Raw genomic sequence first — 17,492 nt, forward strand, 5'->3', positions numbered from 1 at the left:
CCTGACTCCAGTCCTCCTCGCTGACGCTGGAGATTGCTGTGGTGCTGACTTGTCCACAGCGTTATTTTGATCTTTTTCTCTGCCTCCCAATTTTATGTCATTTTTTTCACTCTTTCCTTCCAGATTTGTTAATAACAATGCTGTTGAATAACACATGTTCGATAGGCATCTTGTAACGTAACTCTGTCATCAATACCTTAGTGTATAAACGAAGCTACTTCTGTTAAGTACGTACATTCATGTTTTACTTCCATTCCAAGCATCATCAGGCTTGAGAGTGGTGAATGTAAATGTAAAAAAGACCACATTAAATTTTGAACGATCTCAGCGCAGAGCCTTTTTTGGTTTTAGCTTTTTAGCTCAGTTTAAAGACATTTATTCATGGAAATGGAAGGTTGACCTCCATTTCATCCACCACTTCTTATAAAATACATTGGAGGTATTGCTGTGCAACAAGTAGGGATAAAGATGAAATTTTGTAATTTTCTGTAATTTTCTAAAGCTCTCACTCTTGACTATCCAGAGGGAATAGTGGCTCATTAGAGACACTATAAATAAATACGAATCCTATTTTTCTATGCCACTAAGTAGGTCCCAATTCAATTCAGAGCAAATATCTTACATAAGTCTATCTAGGGGTACTTTCTTCAGTGCATGTGGTTTACTGGTGTCAACCTACTGACAGTGACATTCAAAGCATGTTTTCTGTTTTGATGGGTGGACAGAGCTTTCTGTGAGCTGTCAAAGGAAATAAGGAATTTGGTAACTGATGTGGAAACAGAAGAAGCTTCCTTGTATGTTTTATTCCTTGTGTCATTCTAACACCATTAACTCCTTATAATTTGGTCTGACATACTAACCAATAGTTAAAATTATGGTTTCAGGAGATAGTGAAAGTAAAAATAGTGTACCTTCCCCAGTCTTACTGTTTCATTATGAATTTCATGCACTTATTAGAAATTTACCTCAGGAAAGCAGCTTAATATGTCTTTGTTCTCTTGAATCAAGATTCTGTTTCCACTTGTTTTAAAGCTGTGCATGCATTCTGTGTATGCATAAAAATTCCAAATAACTCCTTAATTTATTTTTTATTTTTTATTTTTTGTTGCATTCTGGCCCAACTTTTTTGAAAATTCTTAATCTTTTTTATTTAAGAGATTTACTTCCTTCATATGTGACGGGTGACACTTAACCCTGAGAAATGTTAAAATGGCCCTCACGAGAACATGTCAGTGACACCATGTGCTATATGGAGCGTGTGGTTTGTGCCAGCATCCAGTGTATGTGCCTGTAAACTCTAATTATGCAGTGCAATGTCTGGGGATGTATAAACTGGGAAGATTGTAGAGTGATGGTGGTGATAAAGGCAGAGTCCAAAGAAAAGTAAAGCATTGTGTTGCGTCTTCCTCATTAGCTCTTGAGGCAGCTTTGTTGCCTTACTGCGTACTATTTTTACAGCAGTTGAGGTGTGAAATTTCCTGCTGTGGTGGAATCCTAATCCATTCCGGCAGTGCTGTTACTGAGTGTTGAGAGCATGAGCATGTACAGACCTGTCTGGTAGAAATGGGGAAACAAAGGGCAGAGATAAGGAGATTGAAGAGGACGGGTAGCTTTCATTTAATTTGCACCTAACTGTTTCCATTCAGAACTCCGTATTTGAAGCAGAGGGGGAGCAGTAAATTCTTCTGGAGATGCTTCTTGCAATTATAGTGAAAATACTATATTTGCAAAATAGATGTTGACCATCAGCTCTGGTCACCTGCTGGAGAGTAAACAAAAGAGAACTGATCCTCAATCTTCCAAATTTAGAAATTCTTTCAAGTAAATTTGCAGTTCTCTTTTGTGGGCTTCATTTAAGTGGATGGTCTAGTATGCTGGGTTAGCATAAAAGACTGCATGTGGGAATAAGGCTAATTTTATTTTATTTTATTATTTTATTTTATGTATTTTTTTTCCTCAAAGAGGGCTGTAGAAGTTCTTGTTGTGATTTTTCAGGCATTGACTTTGGACTTCTAGAACCCACTCAACTCAACTCTCTTCAATTGGTGTTTTGTTTCTTTTCTGTAGGATGTTTTTGGATCATCTGCAATTAGTTGCTTTTCTTCTGTGTTGGTAGTTATGAGTGGACTGTAGCTTTTGGTCTACCTAAATCCTCAGATTTGTCATACTCAGAAATTGTTAAGGATTTCTTGAGGAAAGGTGTAGGAGAACTGGTGTCTTCTGAGTTTAATGTTAGGGCAGGTAGGCATCTGATCTGAAAAATGAAAAGTGAGAACCATAGGCTAGAGTAGCAAATGTGTTGTGGTATGCTGGAACTTGGGAGTACAGAGTGGTGTACCTGGGACTGAACATCCATGCTAGCATACTTTTCAGGCTTTGCTTTTGTTGTGCTGTAGCCTTGTTTTGCAGACTAACCATCCATTAGTGGCTGGGGAGGAAACAGATGTGCTTCTGGAGCACATCTTCTGCTACAGAGGCCAGACTGTTTTCAGTAGTGAGTGGAGACAGGACAAGGGGAAACGGCTGGAAACTGCAGCATAGGAAGTTCCGCACCAATGTGCGCAAGAACTTCTTTACAGTGAGGTGACGGAGCACTGGAACAGGCTGCCCAGGGAGGTGGTGGAGTCTCCTTCTCTGGAGATGTTCAAGACCTGCCTGGATGCCTACCTGTGCGACCTGCTGTAGGGAACCTGCTTTGGCAGGGGGGTTGGACTCGATGATCTGTGAAGGTCCCTTCCAACCCCTACAATTCTGTGATTCTGTGATTCAGTTTGATCCACTGAGGAATCCAGTTTGCATGTGCTAAAAATTCTTCACAGCATGATCCTCTTCATAGTGAGAGTAGTGTGTTTCTTATGAACTGAAAAGCTCATGTAATAGATGCTTTCTGTATGAGGTGACTGGGAGGTGGGTCTGTGCAAAAGTTCATTGTCTTAGGCTTGTCCAAGAAGTCAACAGAACAGACCAGAGAAGGTGATAGTGACAGAGATCATTTTTAAAAGAGAAGTGTCTAAAGGTCAGAGGGAGATAAAAAGACAAATATGTAGTGTGATTGAAGTTGTGGCTTCCCAACAAATTAGTCATCTACTCTGCTGGTGGTACAGTTGTGGATAGAGAAAGATGTTCCAGTATTAAGAATAGGCTGGATTTTGATCTCAGTATTCAGGGAAAATTTGAAAGACGTTTATATTGGTGATGCAAATGTAAATGTGAATAACTGATTCAACAAAATGAATGCTGTGCAGACTGCTGTGGGGAAGAGTATGGTGTTTGTCAAAATAATTATGAGAAACATAAAGAGCATGCTACTAATATATATTAATATATATTGGTCCTAATCTCTGTATGAAGTTTTACAAGGACTGTGATATCCTGGACTTGAAGGAGACGGTATTTTAGAAACTTATTGAGATAATTTTTAGCTAAAGGAAGTAGCCAAGTTATATTTTGACCGCCAGCTGCTACTACCATTGTGTTCTGAGCTGGCATGTTTTTTAGTGATGAATAAAAGCACCAACTTTTCAGGTAAGTGTCTATACTCATAGTATGAAGTAAATAAAAATATACAGCAGAAGAGGGAGAGGTTAGGAAATGGAGTATGGTGCTAGAATATGCATTTTACCTGTTCTGTGACCCAAAGTGCATATTTGTGGTAACATTTTTCAATTCCTTTTTTATATTTTTAATGTTAGGTTTACCCTGAATTGCAAATTACCAATGTTGTCGAAGCCAACCAGCCGGTTACAATCCAGAATTGGTGCAAGAGAGGGTGGAAGCAATGCAATGGACACCCACATATTGTGGTTCCCTACAGGTGTTTGGGTGAGTGGTGGTCTTTTTCATGCCTTTTGATGTTTCTATCTCTTCATGAGAGTCTACAAAACTATTTTTTTTATCTCTCTATATTGCTGTATTTTCTGAGGAGGGTTTTGTCTTTTGTCGAGTCCTTTGAAGCTACCTTAAACAGAGGAAAAAATGATCTTGTTCTTCCTGATTCTGTTTTCATGAGTGACTGCAAACCAGGCTTCTGCTTACTCCCCAGAATTTGTCACTATAATCTCTCCTTTTCCCCCACATAGACAAGTCTTTGTTTATAAGCTAGCCATCTCTTCCCTGTATATAGACTGCTGTCTTCTATTTGAAAGCCAAAAGGACTATGAAATCCTGTTTCTTTTCTGCAGCTTTTTTTTTTTTTTTTTTTTTAAGCAATAACTTGCTTTTTTCTCCTGACTCCTAGGTGGATGGAAGTTCATTTCTTTGTTGTTTGGGGGTTTTGTTTTTTTTTTTGGTACATGTGTTAACTTCTGTTAGCTTCCTATCAGCATTCAGAAACTGAAAATCACATTGATTTGGTGTTTTCATTAATATTCTTATCACATCTTTCTCTTGAAATTGTTCCACAGGCTGTTTGAATTTGCTGCTTTTACCAGTGTTGGTTGTATCATGTCATGGATTTGGCTGCATAGAGTTCAAAGTTGGAGTTTCTGTCCTGTTATACTGGGGCAGTTAAAATCACTTTCTAGGAAGCATCTCAGACTAGTTATTCCATGAAATGAATAATGAACGAAAGAAAATATAGAAAATATGCAATCTTTCTAGAATTCTTGTTCACTTGTTAGGCTAGCTCAGACAAGTAGCACCCTGTACCTGATACAGAGAGGGTTAATGTGCCAACTTAATTACACCAGAACTGCAAGGTGACAGATAGACACACGACTGCTAAGAAGGCAAAACAACAGATGTGAAAAATAGGTACTGAGAAGTATGAGGGAAAAAATGATTCAGTAAAGTTTCTAGATCTGATGTTTGATTTTATAAATATGAAATATGTGTTTCTTGATCCACAGTGTATAAGTATGTACTTGTTGATGCTACTGCAGATAAGAATGACAAGACTATTCTAAGCGTTGGCATTCAAGGGGTACCCAAATTCAAGATGTTTTCTTGCAAGGATAGATCTTCCTCTACCAAAAAATTCAATTGTATGAAGGAACCTGCCACTTTCTGAGTGTTTTCCAAACCTTTGCATGTATTATGTCGATTACTCTTGCACCAAATTTTTTAATGTTAGATGTTTAAAAGGTCATCTTCCCATTTGTTGCTGTGTTTTCTTTAGTAGTCCATAGTCAAGATAAGGATTAGCATGTAGAGCAAGTGAACTTTTAGAGAAAGATAATTGTTGGGCTGAACTGCAGTCTCACCTGGCTTCAGTGTTACCTATTTGATCAAATTTCGTGTGAATCTATTTGAACATTAAATTGCAGAATGTAATATAATGATGTTACAGAGGTGATGAAAAAACATACTAGAGGATGTGCAAAGTCTAATTTTTATTATTTATTGTATTCATAACTAAAGCTCTGAGTTATTTTCAGGGAAGTATTATGCTGAGGACTCTGCATATTGATGGGAATTTGGTCAGAGCCCTGGAGAACTTACAACTTAATTTAAGATAAAAGACAATGTCATCACAAGAGCAAATGAATATAAATTGACCATGAATAAATTTAATCTGGAAATTACAGGGAAGTTTCTGCAAGGGCAAGGAGCTCTAGTAGTTTCTCGGTAAAAGGAATAGGAGTAAGAAGCCTAGTAATTCAGAAGGAAGTTCATAAATTTATGAACAGCATTATGAGCAGTTGCCTCCAGGTGTGATGAACTGGTCTTGGACTTTTAAGATACTTTTCCTGAGCTGCTGTTTTGAAATGAAAATTTATCAAGAGTTAAATGTCTGCAATCTTAGGTAGCAAGTGAGACTTTCCTTGCTGAAGGCAAGAATTTTAAAGGCATTTAGGTAGCTCATTTCCAATAATACTTTGCTCTTTAACTTTTATTCTACGTTTAAAAAACATATATGCTATTTTTTGCCAGATTTCTTTGTGACCGAAGTTCATGCAGTTGTGTTTGCCTGCATTATGGATGTTTGAAATCCTTCTCCTATCATACTCTTTGTTGTCTGACCGATAGAAACAAAATCCTGAGCTGAGGCTGATGTTTGTGGGAGTAGTAGGGGAAGAGTGGCCACATTGCTATATCCACTGGAGGAATGGTTGCCAGTATCTGTTATTTCTCCATCAATGCTCTGGTTGTTATCTGCAGTCCCTCAAGGGGTAAAACAAGTTTGTCTTTCATGCAATAAAAGCGCATTAGAGGGAAAGTCCTTTCCTGTTGGCTCATTGCCCTCGTGGTGGTAAAGCTGGTGGTATGATGAACAGGCCCTGTGAAGAGAGCACAAATCTCGAAGGGGAAGGAAAACAAAGTGTAATTTTTTAATTACTGAATAATGCAGTTTGAGTAAGCTTGTCATAATGCCTCTTCAATATTATATATATATATATATATATATATATAGTTTTAAAAACATTGAAATAATAATATTGAAATAATAAACATATATTTAAAGTTTGTTCTTATTATATATGTTTAAAGTTTGATCTTATTATCTCTTTATATGTAGGTTTGCTACCCTTGATATGGTTGGTAGTGGACAACTTCAGAAGTAAGGCTCTGTCTGTAACCTTTTTGCAGTAATCTTAGTACAAGGAGACCTTTGATGTAAACAACAATCAACTAATAAGAAATAAAATGCCATAAAAAAGCTTGCCAATGAACAACTGATGGCAGAGTTGCATAAGCATAATTTCCTGTTTTGTTTTTTCCCTCCCTCGAGACTTAATGGTAAACTTTATTCAAACTTTTTAAAAGTTCTTTATCAGTAACCATTTTCTAGCATTAAAAATACTATATTGATGTGAAAATCACCTTCAGAATCTTCAGTCAGTTTATCATTTCTTCCGTCTTGATATTTGTTTTCCACAAATGGTTAGAAAGACTGAGTGACAGAAATATGTCTGCTTTCAGGCCAGAGCATCTTCATTATCAGTCAGCATTCTGATCTTCAGTCTTGTGAGGTGTGTAGAGCATGTATCACTGTGGCACTTGACTGCTCTATTAGCTTTTCTTTTCAAGACTCTTGTGTGGTAACGTAGCAGTTTGTAGCAATACAGTTTTGTAATATTGATAAGATTTGTTAGATTGCACAGGCTCATATTTCCTTTTCTTGAGCGGATGCAGCTAAAGGATGCAGACAGTAATTAAAGGAGGCAAAATGACAGCCTCTGACTTGAATGAGCCATGTGCTTCTGCAGTGACTACAAATGTTCTAATTGAACCAAAGAAGAAAAGCAGTATCTTTTTTATTTATTTTCAAGATGAGATTTTGTGCTGTTGTGCAGGGCTTGACAATATTCTTAAAACTACAAGCTTTGGGAAAATGTTCTCATGCAATAAATTTCATTCATGGTGTGTCTCTTGCATGCTTCCAGGGACACGGGCTACTGTACAATGTCAGTTCAATGAGGAGAAAAGGAAATTGTTGATTGAATTCTAGTTAACTCTGAACATACTAAAGGCATTTGGTGCAACGGTGGTTTTATTTTTATCTTCATGTTTTTAGAAAATGACATCTTCAGGTGTGCTTATTATAGCTTGAAGCTGTTACCCACCTTATGACAGAAATAGGAATCTATTTAGGTTGCTCTTCCTCTTTTTCTTTTGTTTTTCTGTCTTGACAGCAGTCTGACACAATTCAAAAGAGATTTTTTAATTACAGAGTTTAAAGGGTTACATTGTGCAATTTGAAGGAGAAATACGATGGTTGGCATAATCACAAATGTGTGTTCAGGCAAAGATGGTGAGCAGTGAGACTAGCAGGCTGTGGAGTTAAAGATCTGCAGTGTTTTTTGGCACTGTCTGCGACTGTGCGTGCTGGCATCTCCAAACCTGCAGCATGCAGAAAGCAGGCGAAGTCCATGTGCTCCAAAATGGTGACATAAGCTTACTGCAGGGTTTCAGCAAGTGGTGCCAATAAGGCCATGATTACCACTTTGTTTTTTAAACTGTTCTAGAAGATACTCTGGCTATGATTTTGGCCTCATTAAAAGTAGAAGCAGCAGGAAGGCAGGACTCATGCATGGGGACAGCGTAGACGAGCAGTTCTGGTTTGTTTTCTCTTCACATCTCCTGTGAGAAAAAGCAGCTGGTGAATCTGTGTAACATGGGCTGTGAAATGAGGTAATTCACTCCATTTTCCAGGCTTGCTGCAGGAACAGTCATCTTTGTCCCAGCGGTGCCATTCTTTTAAAACCTTGGATAAATGTATGGCTACGCTTTCCTGAATAGATGGCATTTCATTAACTATTGGTGAAATATACCCTAGCCTGTCTGCTCATTATATGCACCATAGCCTTGGGGAGAAAGGAGAAGCTAAATTACATAGATGTTTGTGGATATCCACCAGTGATGTGGGGTGAAGGGGAATTACCAGGGCTTTGATTAACTGTCCTGTGTAAAATGCTTGTGTGTTCATGTGTGACTGTTTTGTTGTTCCTTTAAGGTATGCTGTTAAGTGCTGTATGTTTAGACAGCTCTTGAAGAAGGATCCCGGTGTACTGAAATGTCATTAAGTATGTAGTCTCTCTCAGTCAAACTTTGATTACTTACAATTCGTAAACAAATGGATCGGGTGATACAATCAGTATATTTTGCTGTTTGGTTATGTAGTGAAATGTTGACTTCTGTTTCTGGTTTTAACAAAAGCATCTTTGAAAATATGTATTACTTTGTCGTGCTTTATTACTCTAACAGCTTGTAAAGTTAACCACTTGTTGATATCAGACAAAAAGCATACACAGGATTTGATGCACATGCCTAGCCAGTTATATCAGAGTGAACATTAGGGTTATGCCTGGAATTAATCATTGAAATAAATATATATGTAGTTAACAGTGCAACTTGTTCTGGTCCATGTGGTATTTCGCTTGTGGTTTTAACAGTGGGATTTGTTCATTAAAGCATGTGAAATGCCTGTTTTCCACTGCTGCCTGGCAGTACTGGCAATTGTTTTCCCTCAGCCCACTGCATAGCTCACCTATTTCCAGCTGTGACGGCAAGCTGTTTTTCCAGACACTTAGGAAGAGCTCTCCACTGCCTTCTCCATGGAGTAACTAATCAGCAGAATGGCATTAATTGCCTGTCCCTGTGTCCCGCCTCTAGCTTGCCTCAGTCTCCATTCAGCCATGGGAGTCATGCAGACAAGCCTTGTGTTGCACTCTTTTCCTAAAATATAAGATGTGCTTATTTTCAGCCTACACGACTGCCTCACGTCTAGATTTTCTGACAGCACTAGCTGACAGGAGGGAGAAGATCTCGAAGACTGACAGTCTGAATTGGTTAATGAGACCATGGGCAGATAAATCTGTAGTGAAACGAGAGGCACATCTACACATTGCAGTGCTGCTGAGAGAAATCCTGTAATCTCTCTTCTTTGCTCCATAGTGGACAATACTCCTTCTGCCAGTGGTGCTTTTGACACGATGCTGGTGGGCAGGAGAGCCCTGCCTGTGCAGGCTGGGCACATTATCTGAGGAACAGCGAGACCTGTGAGCATGCAGCTTTTCCTGCTGCAGTGCAGCAATAGCTCAGGCTGCCTCGCCAAGCCCTGTGCAGGCCCAAAGCCACACTTGGCTGGCATGCTGGAGCCCCATGGCGTTATGCCAGCAGAAAGAATCTTCTGTTGCCATGCTCTCGCTGCTCAGCTAATTGCAGCAAAATATGGGGACTCAATTCATCAAGTGTCTTCCTGAATGCCCTGCTCTGCAATGGTGTAATTAAGAGCATGGCCTGACATGCTTTATTGAATAGAAATGGTTTTCCATATATACCTGAACTCAATTGACCTGAATTTTATGGTCAGCTGCTGTAGTAAGAAGGTGGCTGCTAAGCATCAGCTGGCTTTACTGACCATTTTCACAAATGACAACAAGTTTATCTTTTCATAGCGATTCTCAGCAGCTGCATCATCTCCTGGTTTATTGTAGTGCCTTTCCAAGCTTTTTATTCATGGAGCAGGACTGTATAAACCACTAATGTGGTACTGGCATGCTTCAGGGACAAAGCACCATTCACTAGAGGAAGGGATGGGGAGTGGGCAGAGAAATCCTGAATGCAATCTCTCATCAGGCAAGTGAGATCTTCCTCAGCCAGTAACAGCGCCTGCACTTGTGCCAAGCGTTGATTCAGCTGCTTCTTAGCCAAGTTTGAGCTGGAGATGATGAAACGTTGAAGTGAAGAGATGAAGCAAAATTAGCCTGCTGTCAGAGACCAGAGAGCACCTTTACATATAATTAAATGTAAAGTATCTTATTTTTGTACAGTGTTAGACCAGGAGTAAGTCTGAGTTCTTCTATTTCTGTGCATTTTTAGGGTGTACGCAGGTTTTACTTCCTTAGTAACTGGAGTACATTTTAATTAGAAATGGATTTGTGGAATAAGTCAAAATGGAAAATCTTTTCTAATGTTGTGAACGTAACAGATCTACAAATCTACTCCTGAAGCAGCAACAATAAATTCCTTTTAAATAAGTGTGGTAACCAAATGCTTCATTTATCACTTGAAAATGTGATAGGGAAACCAGAGCAGGCAGTGTATACACCTGAACAGCAGCTCACAGGAAGCAGTCACTGATTTGCAACGGTCTTGTTAATAGCCAAATATTAAAGAAAGCAGTAAAAATTGTAGTTTAAAAAAAAAAAAAGTTTAAAAAGCCCAGGCTGTTTTGAGATGTGTAAGAGCTTGAGAAGGTAAATTAAGTTTCCTTCTTGAATGACCGATCCTAGCTGGACCAAGTTTCTGTCTCTTCTGACTCCGTCTGGGCTATGTGAATGTCAGACATTCCTCTTTTATCCTCAGTGCTTTATGTAAAATGAGCTTACCACAAAAGGTGTTTCTGAGAGCTTTGCTATGGTTAAAATGTTAATGTTAGTGTCATGTGGTTAAAATGTCAAAAACTGGAAAATGGAAAGCTAATCCATGAGCTTCATAAGCTCCGTGAGCTTATGCTGACCAGTCTGGGACTGTACCAGTGCTCAGCCACTGCTGTAATCCTGATGCGCTGCATGGTGTTTTGTTTCTGCATCCTGTTCAGTCATGATGCAGCCTTCTCCCTTGCTTGCTGTTCAAATCCTGCCTAAAGACAAAAATCAGTTACTTCTCTGAAGTTCCTCTAATCTTAAATGGGCACCTCGGAGACAATTCGAATATCCTAGAGGTCATGAGGTAAGGACTGTTAGCCCTATTTTATAGGTGGAAGGCGGAAGAAGGGTTGGATGATGCTTCAAAAGGGTTGGATGAAGCTTCAAAATTAAAATTATCAGTTACTAGTTGGCTTCAAATTATAAAAGTCTTGAAACAGTGTGCACGTATGTCTAACTGTACGTGCAACAGTTATTCATGAAGTGTACACGTGTTTGATTTTAAGTGCGCATTCATACATTTGCAACCCATGAACAATGTGTGAAGCCACTGCAGCAGTTTCATATCTTGTACACTGTACACACCCAGCTTCAAAACGGGAACTTTACATCTGAGGATCTTTGTGCTGCCACAGAGATGATTCATCCTTCTTTGGGTGTTTCTTCCAAAATAAAGTACTTAATTTTGCCATGGGAGAATTCTGCTAATTAAAATGTGTTGTTTGCCTGGTCAGGAAGGAAAGATAGGGAGGGGGAGAGAAAGGAAATGTACATCCTGTCACGTGTCGTTAAATTGATTTACATATGGAGCATCTTCCCACAGATTTCTGCTCTTTCTAAATATGTTCTGTTCTCAGGGGGATTGAGTGTTGCTAGCAGATTTGATGCAGTTAATGACTGCAAAGGAGGGGTCAGTGATGGGAGTCACTGGATATTTCTAAAATCTTCTAAGGAAGATGATAAAAAGTGGATTTCATCACTCTACTGGGGAGAGGCAGGGCACAGACACCTTGGGATACTGGCTTGCCGCTGAGTATGAGATTGAGGAAGAGGCACTTCCGTTTATTTGAAGGAGTAGATAGGCCAATAGATAGTGTGTCTACTTTGGTTTTTCAAAAGAAATTTAACAAGGTCCATTACCAGAAGCTATTAAAGAAATTAATCTACCATGGAATAGAAGAGAAAACTATTATATGGCTAAATAAGGAAGGAAAAAAAAGCTAGGAATTAATGGTCCGTCCTCAAGGTGAAGAAAGGTCAATAGCAGAATCTCAAAAGAGATCAGATCTTATGCTTGAGACATGCAGAGTATTTGTGGGTGATTTTGAAAAGGTGGTAAATTATGTGGTGACGCATCTGCTAATGTCACAAAGCTATTTAGGGTATAATTAATAAAGGCAAACTATGAAGAATTTCAGGTGGTTCTCTGATATTGATTCACTGGAGCTAGAATGGCAGGAGAAAATCTGTGCAATAAAGACAGTGTACATGGGGGAAGTGTAAAATAAATTAATCTTATTTTAGTAGATAAGGTGATACTTTGAGTAGCCCCTAACCACTCTAGAATGAGACTTCAAGTATTAATAGCTCTGTGAAAACACTGGTTCTTTAGTGTCATAAAAACCCAACAACGTAGTGTTAGGGATTATTAGGAAAAGGGTTGGGAGTAATCACAGAATATAACTGTGCTACTGTGTCAACTGTGGGCTTATCTGGGCTTACCGACCCCTGGGGAACACCGCTTGTGACTGGTCACTGGCTGGATTTAACTCCATTCTCCACCGCTCTCTGGGACTGGACCTCCAGCCAGTTCTTTATCCAGCAGAGTGTGCCTGTCTGTGCCAAGGGCTGCCAGTCTCCAGGAGAATACTGGAGCTATCCTTCGAGAATATGAGCAGCCTTTCAACAACTGCTTTTACTGTACTTGAGTTGCATGTTATGGCCATTTTGTTGTTTTCCATTGCTTCCAACGGTATCACTGTGCACATCTAACTTAGAGCTGGCTTTCTGTTTAAGCTCTGTTGCTTTGAATTTAAGTTCTGAAGTAATTTCTAGACACGGTACTTTTTTATCACGGCACTAGCACCAAGAAATCAGAATTAGATTTTCTGTAAAGTGTAGGTTGCTTGAAGAACGCAGTAAAATGTTTCATAATTTACTATATTATAACCTACGGTATTTGTTTTTTGTTTGGTGAAAGTTTGTTTCTAAGAGTTCATCTGTAACCTTAGAAAGAATTAGTAAAATGACTTTAAGTGCTGTAAAGAACTTGGTTAATTTTCAGTGAAGTATTTCTCATAAAGGACGCTTTGCCCTTCAGGCAAAAAGGGCTGATAAAGCTAGATGTGACAGCACAGCATCTTGGCATTTAGCTGCTCTGAAAGGATAAGTCCTCCATCATTGGCAGGGAAAGGCATGGCAGCATTATGGGGCTGTGCACTGAGTGCTGGAAGTCGCTCAGGCCTATCACGCATTACTTCATCATATCACATTGCTGAGAGCCTCAAGACAAGAGAAGATATATGTTGTGCTGGCCAAGTTCATGCCCAGCCTTGTCCCCATGAAGTAGCCTGCTGGGATTCAGAGGCGGCAGGGCTCGTTGCTGTTCTTTGACTGTGTCCCTAGGGTAAGTGTTACAGCACTTCACAGTTGTGTAAATATCCAAAATCTGTGCAAGATGAACATGCTGACATTTGAAGGTCAAACACGCTTCGACACTTCTAGTCCCTTAGCTGCAATTGCAAGCATCTTTGTCATGTGAGCAAGAATTCCCCTTGGGTTCTTTACTCTTTCACATGAAAACTTGTACTAATAGTCAGTGATTACAAAATAAGATACTGTGACAGGAGACATTTTGTATTCAAATGTAGCTTGTTATTTTCACGTAGAAAATGTCTGCAATGGGAAACGTGAAATCTTGTTTCTTTTGAAACTTTTCAAATTTGAGTACAAGTTTTGTCCACTAAGAGTTGAGCAGACTCAAGCAAACAGCCCTCCATCCTGCCACTCGTCCAAAAAAAGCTGAAAAGTAGTATCTTTTTTTTTTTTTTAAGGAAACTTTTTGAGTCTGTGTGAGACGCTCATGCTTACTGACCTTGTTTACAGGTGGATGGCTGACAGAGGAACTGAAAGGCTCAGTCTTCACTGAGATTTCCCTTAATAATACACCCCATCTTTTTTGCTTTCACTGTTTGCTGCTGTGCCTTGAAACCCTATAGCAGGTGTCCAGTCCCCTTCCAGCAGACCCAGGATATGTTATGCTGAGTTACAAGCCCCTTCTTTCTTGCACTCCTGTGTGAGTCAGAGGAACTGGCTGATCCAGAGCTACTGTGTTGGCCCTTAGAGGCTATGGAGCCACCAATGAGGTAGTTTTATATATTTATTCTCTGCAAGGAGACTTTCATTGGTTTTATTTGAAAGGAACGGTACAATGATTTTCCATCTTTGTGCCTTCCTTGGGTTAACTGAGAAGAAACATGCCTATTGTAAGCAAAGTGGTGGAATGCGGAATCTGGCTGTAGCAATGACCAGCATGGTCCTAAATTTTCTAAAGTCCATTTATTTATGCATAGATTATACCAGCATAGTGCTTAGTAATACCAGCAGCCTACATGATAACAAAATAAAAGCAAATAGTTTTAATACTTAATTAGCTTGAGGAATTGCTACTGATTTCAGTGATTGCAGTATAGTCTTTCCTTCTAAGTGTTTTCATCAGTATTAACAAATGTATGAGTAGTTCCCTATTTAGCTTTTGCTGTGGATCTAAACTTTATTTAGAAATCTTGAGCTTTGCTTCTGACCTCCAGGTTGATAAATAATGGGGTTTTTCAATATGTTCAGAATCAAATGGAAACTTTTCATGATGATCACTATGGCAACATAAAGGGGACTTTAATTCCATTTGAATATGTGAACCCGAGGCTAATACAAAGTACTTTGATTTTATTAGAATGTATGAATATCTTTAAAAAAGAAAAGTCCTAGTTTTTCCTCTTAACCTGCTGTTAAGTTTTGTTTCACTTTTTTCCCACTCAAGATTTTTTTTTAAATGTACTTATCTTTTTTTCTTTTTTTTTTTTTTTTAAGGTAGGAGTTGTTGTTTAGCTCTGTACTTAAGCTGATGCACTTAACCTCCAGGCTGGATGGGCCTTTGAGCAACATGGTCTTGTGGGAGATGTCCGTGCATAAAGCAGGGGGGTTGGAGCTAGGTGATATTAAAGGTCCCTTCCAACCCAAACCATTCTGTGATTCTAACTTGACAATTAAAAATGCTTCCTAGTTGTTCAGTTTGACATACTGAAAGGCTGCAAAAACCTGTGCTAGGGATAATGAATGAGGATCATGATTATTGGAAATTATTTTCTTTCTACGGTAAGATCTTTGATCTTTTACTCTCGTTGGCTTTGTTGGAAAGTTCTTGATGGGTAAAATATTTCAATTACCCTTCTTTTTTATTAGATCATTGCAGTTAGGTCAGAAAATAGAATCATAACAACTTGATATCAAAGTTAATTTTGGTAACACAAATTAATTTTGGCTCTGTAGTAATACCAGCTTCTACTTCTTTCAGCAGAAGGTGCTCTGGCGAATACAGAAGGAAAGTCTACTTCTTAGGAAGTTTGATCCTGCATGGCTTGAAAGAGTCTGCTTTTCATTTTAGCTTTTCTGTTTGCTGTACTTCATTGAATTGGTTTGTATATGATGTGTTTTAATTATAGTTAAGCCTAAGACACATTTTCTGAGTATCTGTTATTCTCAAGCTATCCTTTTCCCCTCTTGTGTGTTCTTAATGTGTTATAAGATTAATGAATGTTTAAGATTGGGCATACCATGGTGGTATTTTTTAAATGTAATTTCCTTTTTTTTTTTTTTTTTTTTTTTTTTTTTTTTAAGAACAGCCTTCAGGAAGGCTTTCTTTGAGTGAAATCCCCTCTAAGTTTTGCAGTGAACCTCAAATTCTGCTCCCTGTATGCCAGGAAATTTTTATTGCATCTGTTTCATAACCTGACCAAATTTGAATTGAATCATGCATTTTTACTTCAGTCTGGGAAGAAATGAAGGATTTGGGGTAGGGTTTCCATTTTACAGTGTCTGCAGTACCAGAGTGGTGCCAGCAGCCATCTCAGGATGCTTTTCTAGAGCAGAGACGGAAGCGAGCATTCAGAGTTTGATGGATGTAGATTGGTCTTCCTACTGCCTGTCCACCAACTTCCCTCTTGAAGCTTGTTCCTGTTAACCCAAGAATGGCAGCCAAACATCTTGAAATACGAGCCAAGTTAATTATCTAACTGATCCTCAAGTTGCCTTTCAGAGGAAGGTATTTAAAAACTCAAGTCCCTGATCTTGCTGATAGTATGGTTATAGGTGTGATAACAGAGAGGGCAGGCTGGGGAAGGGCAGGGGCCTGCCTTATTGAGAGAAACATTGACCTGGGTTGGCCTAAGTCAATCTGAATTGCATTATTCCCAATTTCTTGAAAATATAAGGTTCCTGTGCTCATCATTTAGCTATTCAGAGTATTTTTTGTTAATTACTGTGTATTTTATACTTTTAAAAATTGAGCGAACTTGGAAAATAAAAGATGTAGCATGTATATCACTGCCATATTACTGCTGTAGAGCACTGAAGTGAAGTGGTAAATCTTTTGTAGCTTTTTTCCTATTTCAGGCTGGGGGAGAGTTAGATCAAACTTCATTTTAGTTAGTGTGGACTTCCCCTCTGCCTGGCCATTTGCTCTGTTCTTCAAGTCAAAAACATCCTGATACAATTTTTTTCTTTTCTGTTTTGTTCTGTTAGTGTGGAAAATGAGATGTTTAGATTAAAGCCTGATTTAATCTTAATCTAATAGTTTTTCTGTAGCCCACCCAGATCTTTTTGGTACTTCACTTGTTCCCATTTATTAGCTAACAAATATCTCTCAAGTTGATTTGGCATATTATAAAAGAGTAATACTGAAGTCTCTCACACTTCTCCTTTATGTTAAGCTTTGTAAAATTATAGGCAGTTCTAAAGTTTCATTTCAATTTTCAGTTATGTAACTGGCCTCATAATTTACAATGTGTCTCCTATGTCAAGGTGTTTCAAAAGTAGCTTTAAAGTTCTAATAAAAATGCAATATGTAATTTTAACTTAAACTCTAATGCCATTTGTATTATGTACGAACAATTGGCTGCATGTAGTTCCTGTTATCTGGTCTGTTACAACAGAATCAATTTAGAACATTTTTATTCACATTATCAGATGTAAAGCTCTTAAGAAAAATGTATTCTAAAATAGTAGGAGCTCTGCTGAGGCCAGCTAATTGAGATAAGGGAATTGGAGAAGAGGGAGAATGCCTTTCTGAGCCTCACAAATGCTTTGAGAAGCCTCCTCTTTCCCTTTGTCCTCCTCCCCCCATCTACAGAGAATTCCAAGTTCTCTGCGGTTTCTTATTGCCCTGAAATTCTACAGTTGTCAACATGAAAGAGTGTGAGTGGTGTCTTTGCAGTGTTGTCTTGGTCTGTACGTCACACCAGGTAATGCAGACTAACTCATGCCCAGGCAGTCCTCTTTCATCTGTAGATGATTTTTGGAATGCTGATGCTTGCAGCTGCCTCCTCTTTTTAATTCTTTTTTTCTACTTCCTTTTCTTTCCTTCGGGGGGGGGGGGGGGGGGGGGGGGGGGGGGGGGGGGGGGGG

The 17,492-nt window shown here is 38.8% G+C and overlaps 1 protein-coding gene across 1 annotated transcript in view; it reads left to right on the forward strand.

Moving 5' to 3' along the window:
• The window catches only part of LOC122177487 (amyloid beta precursor protein), a 201,524-nt gene that overhangs the window by 65,762 nt on the left and 118,270 nt on the right, over window positions 1-17,492 (forward strand). Inside the window, exon 3 of the mRNA XM_042866899.1 lies at window positions 3,693-3,822. Within this exon, the coding sequence (XP_042722833.1) occupies window positions 3,693-3,822 (130 nt within the window). The remainder of the gene's footprint in view (window positions 1-3,692; window positions 3,823-17,492) is intronic.

The sequence above is a fragment of the Lagopus leucura genome, unplaced genomic scaffold (assembly GCF_019238085.1).
Source record: "Lagopus leucura isolate 7727_CA_CO unplaced genomic scaffold, USGS_WTPT01 Super-Scaffold_100001, whole genome shotgun sequence".
NCBI lineage: Eukaryota > Metazoa > Chordata > Aves > Galliformes > Phasianidae > Lagopus > Lagopus leucura.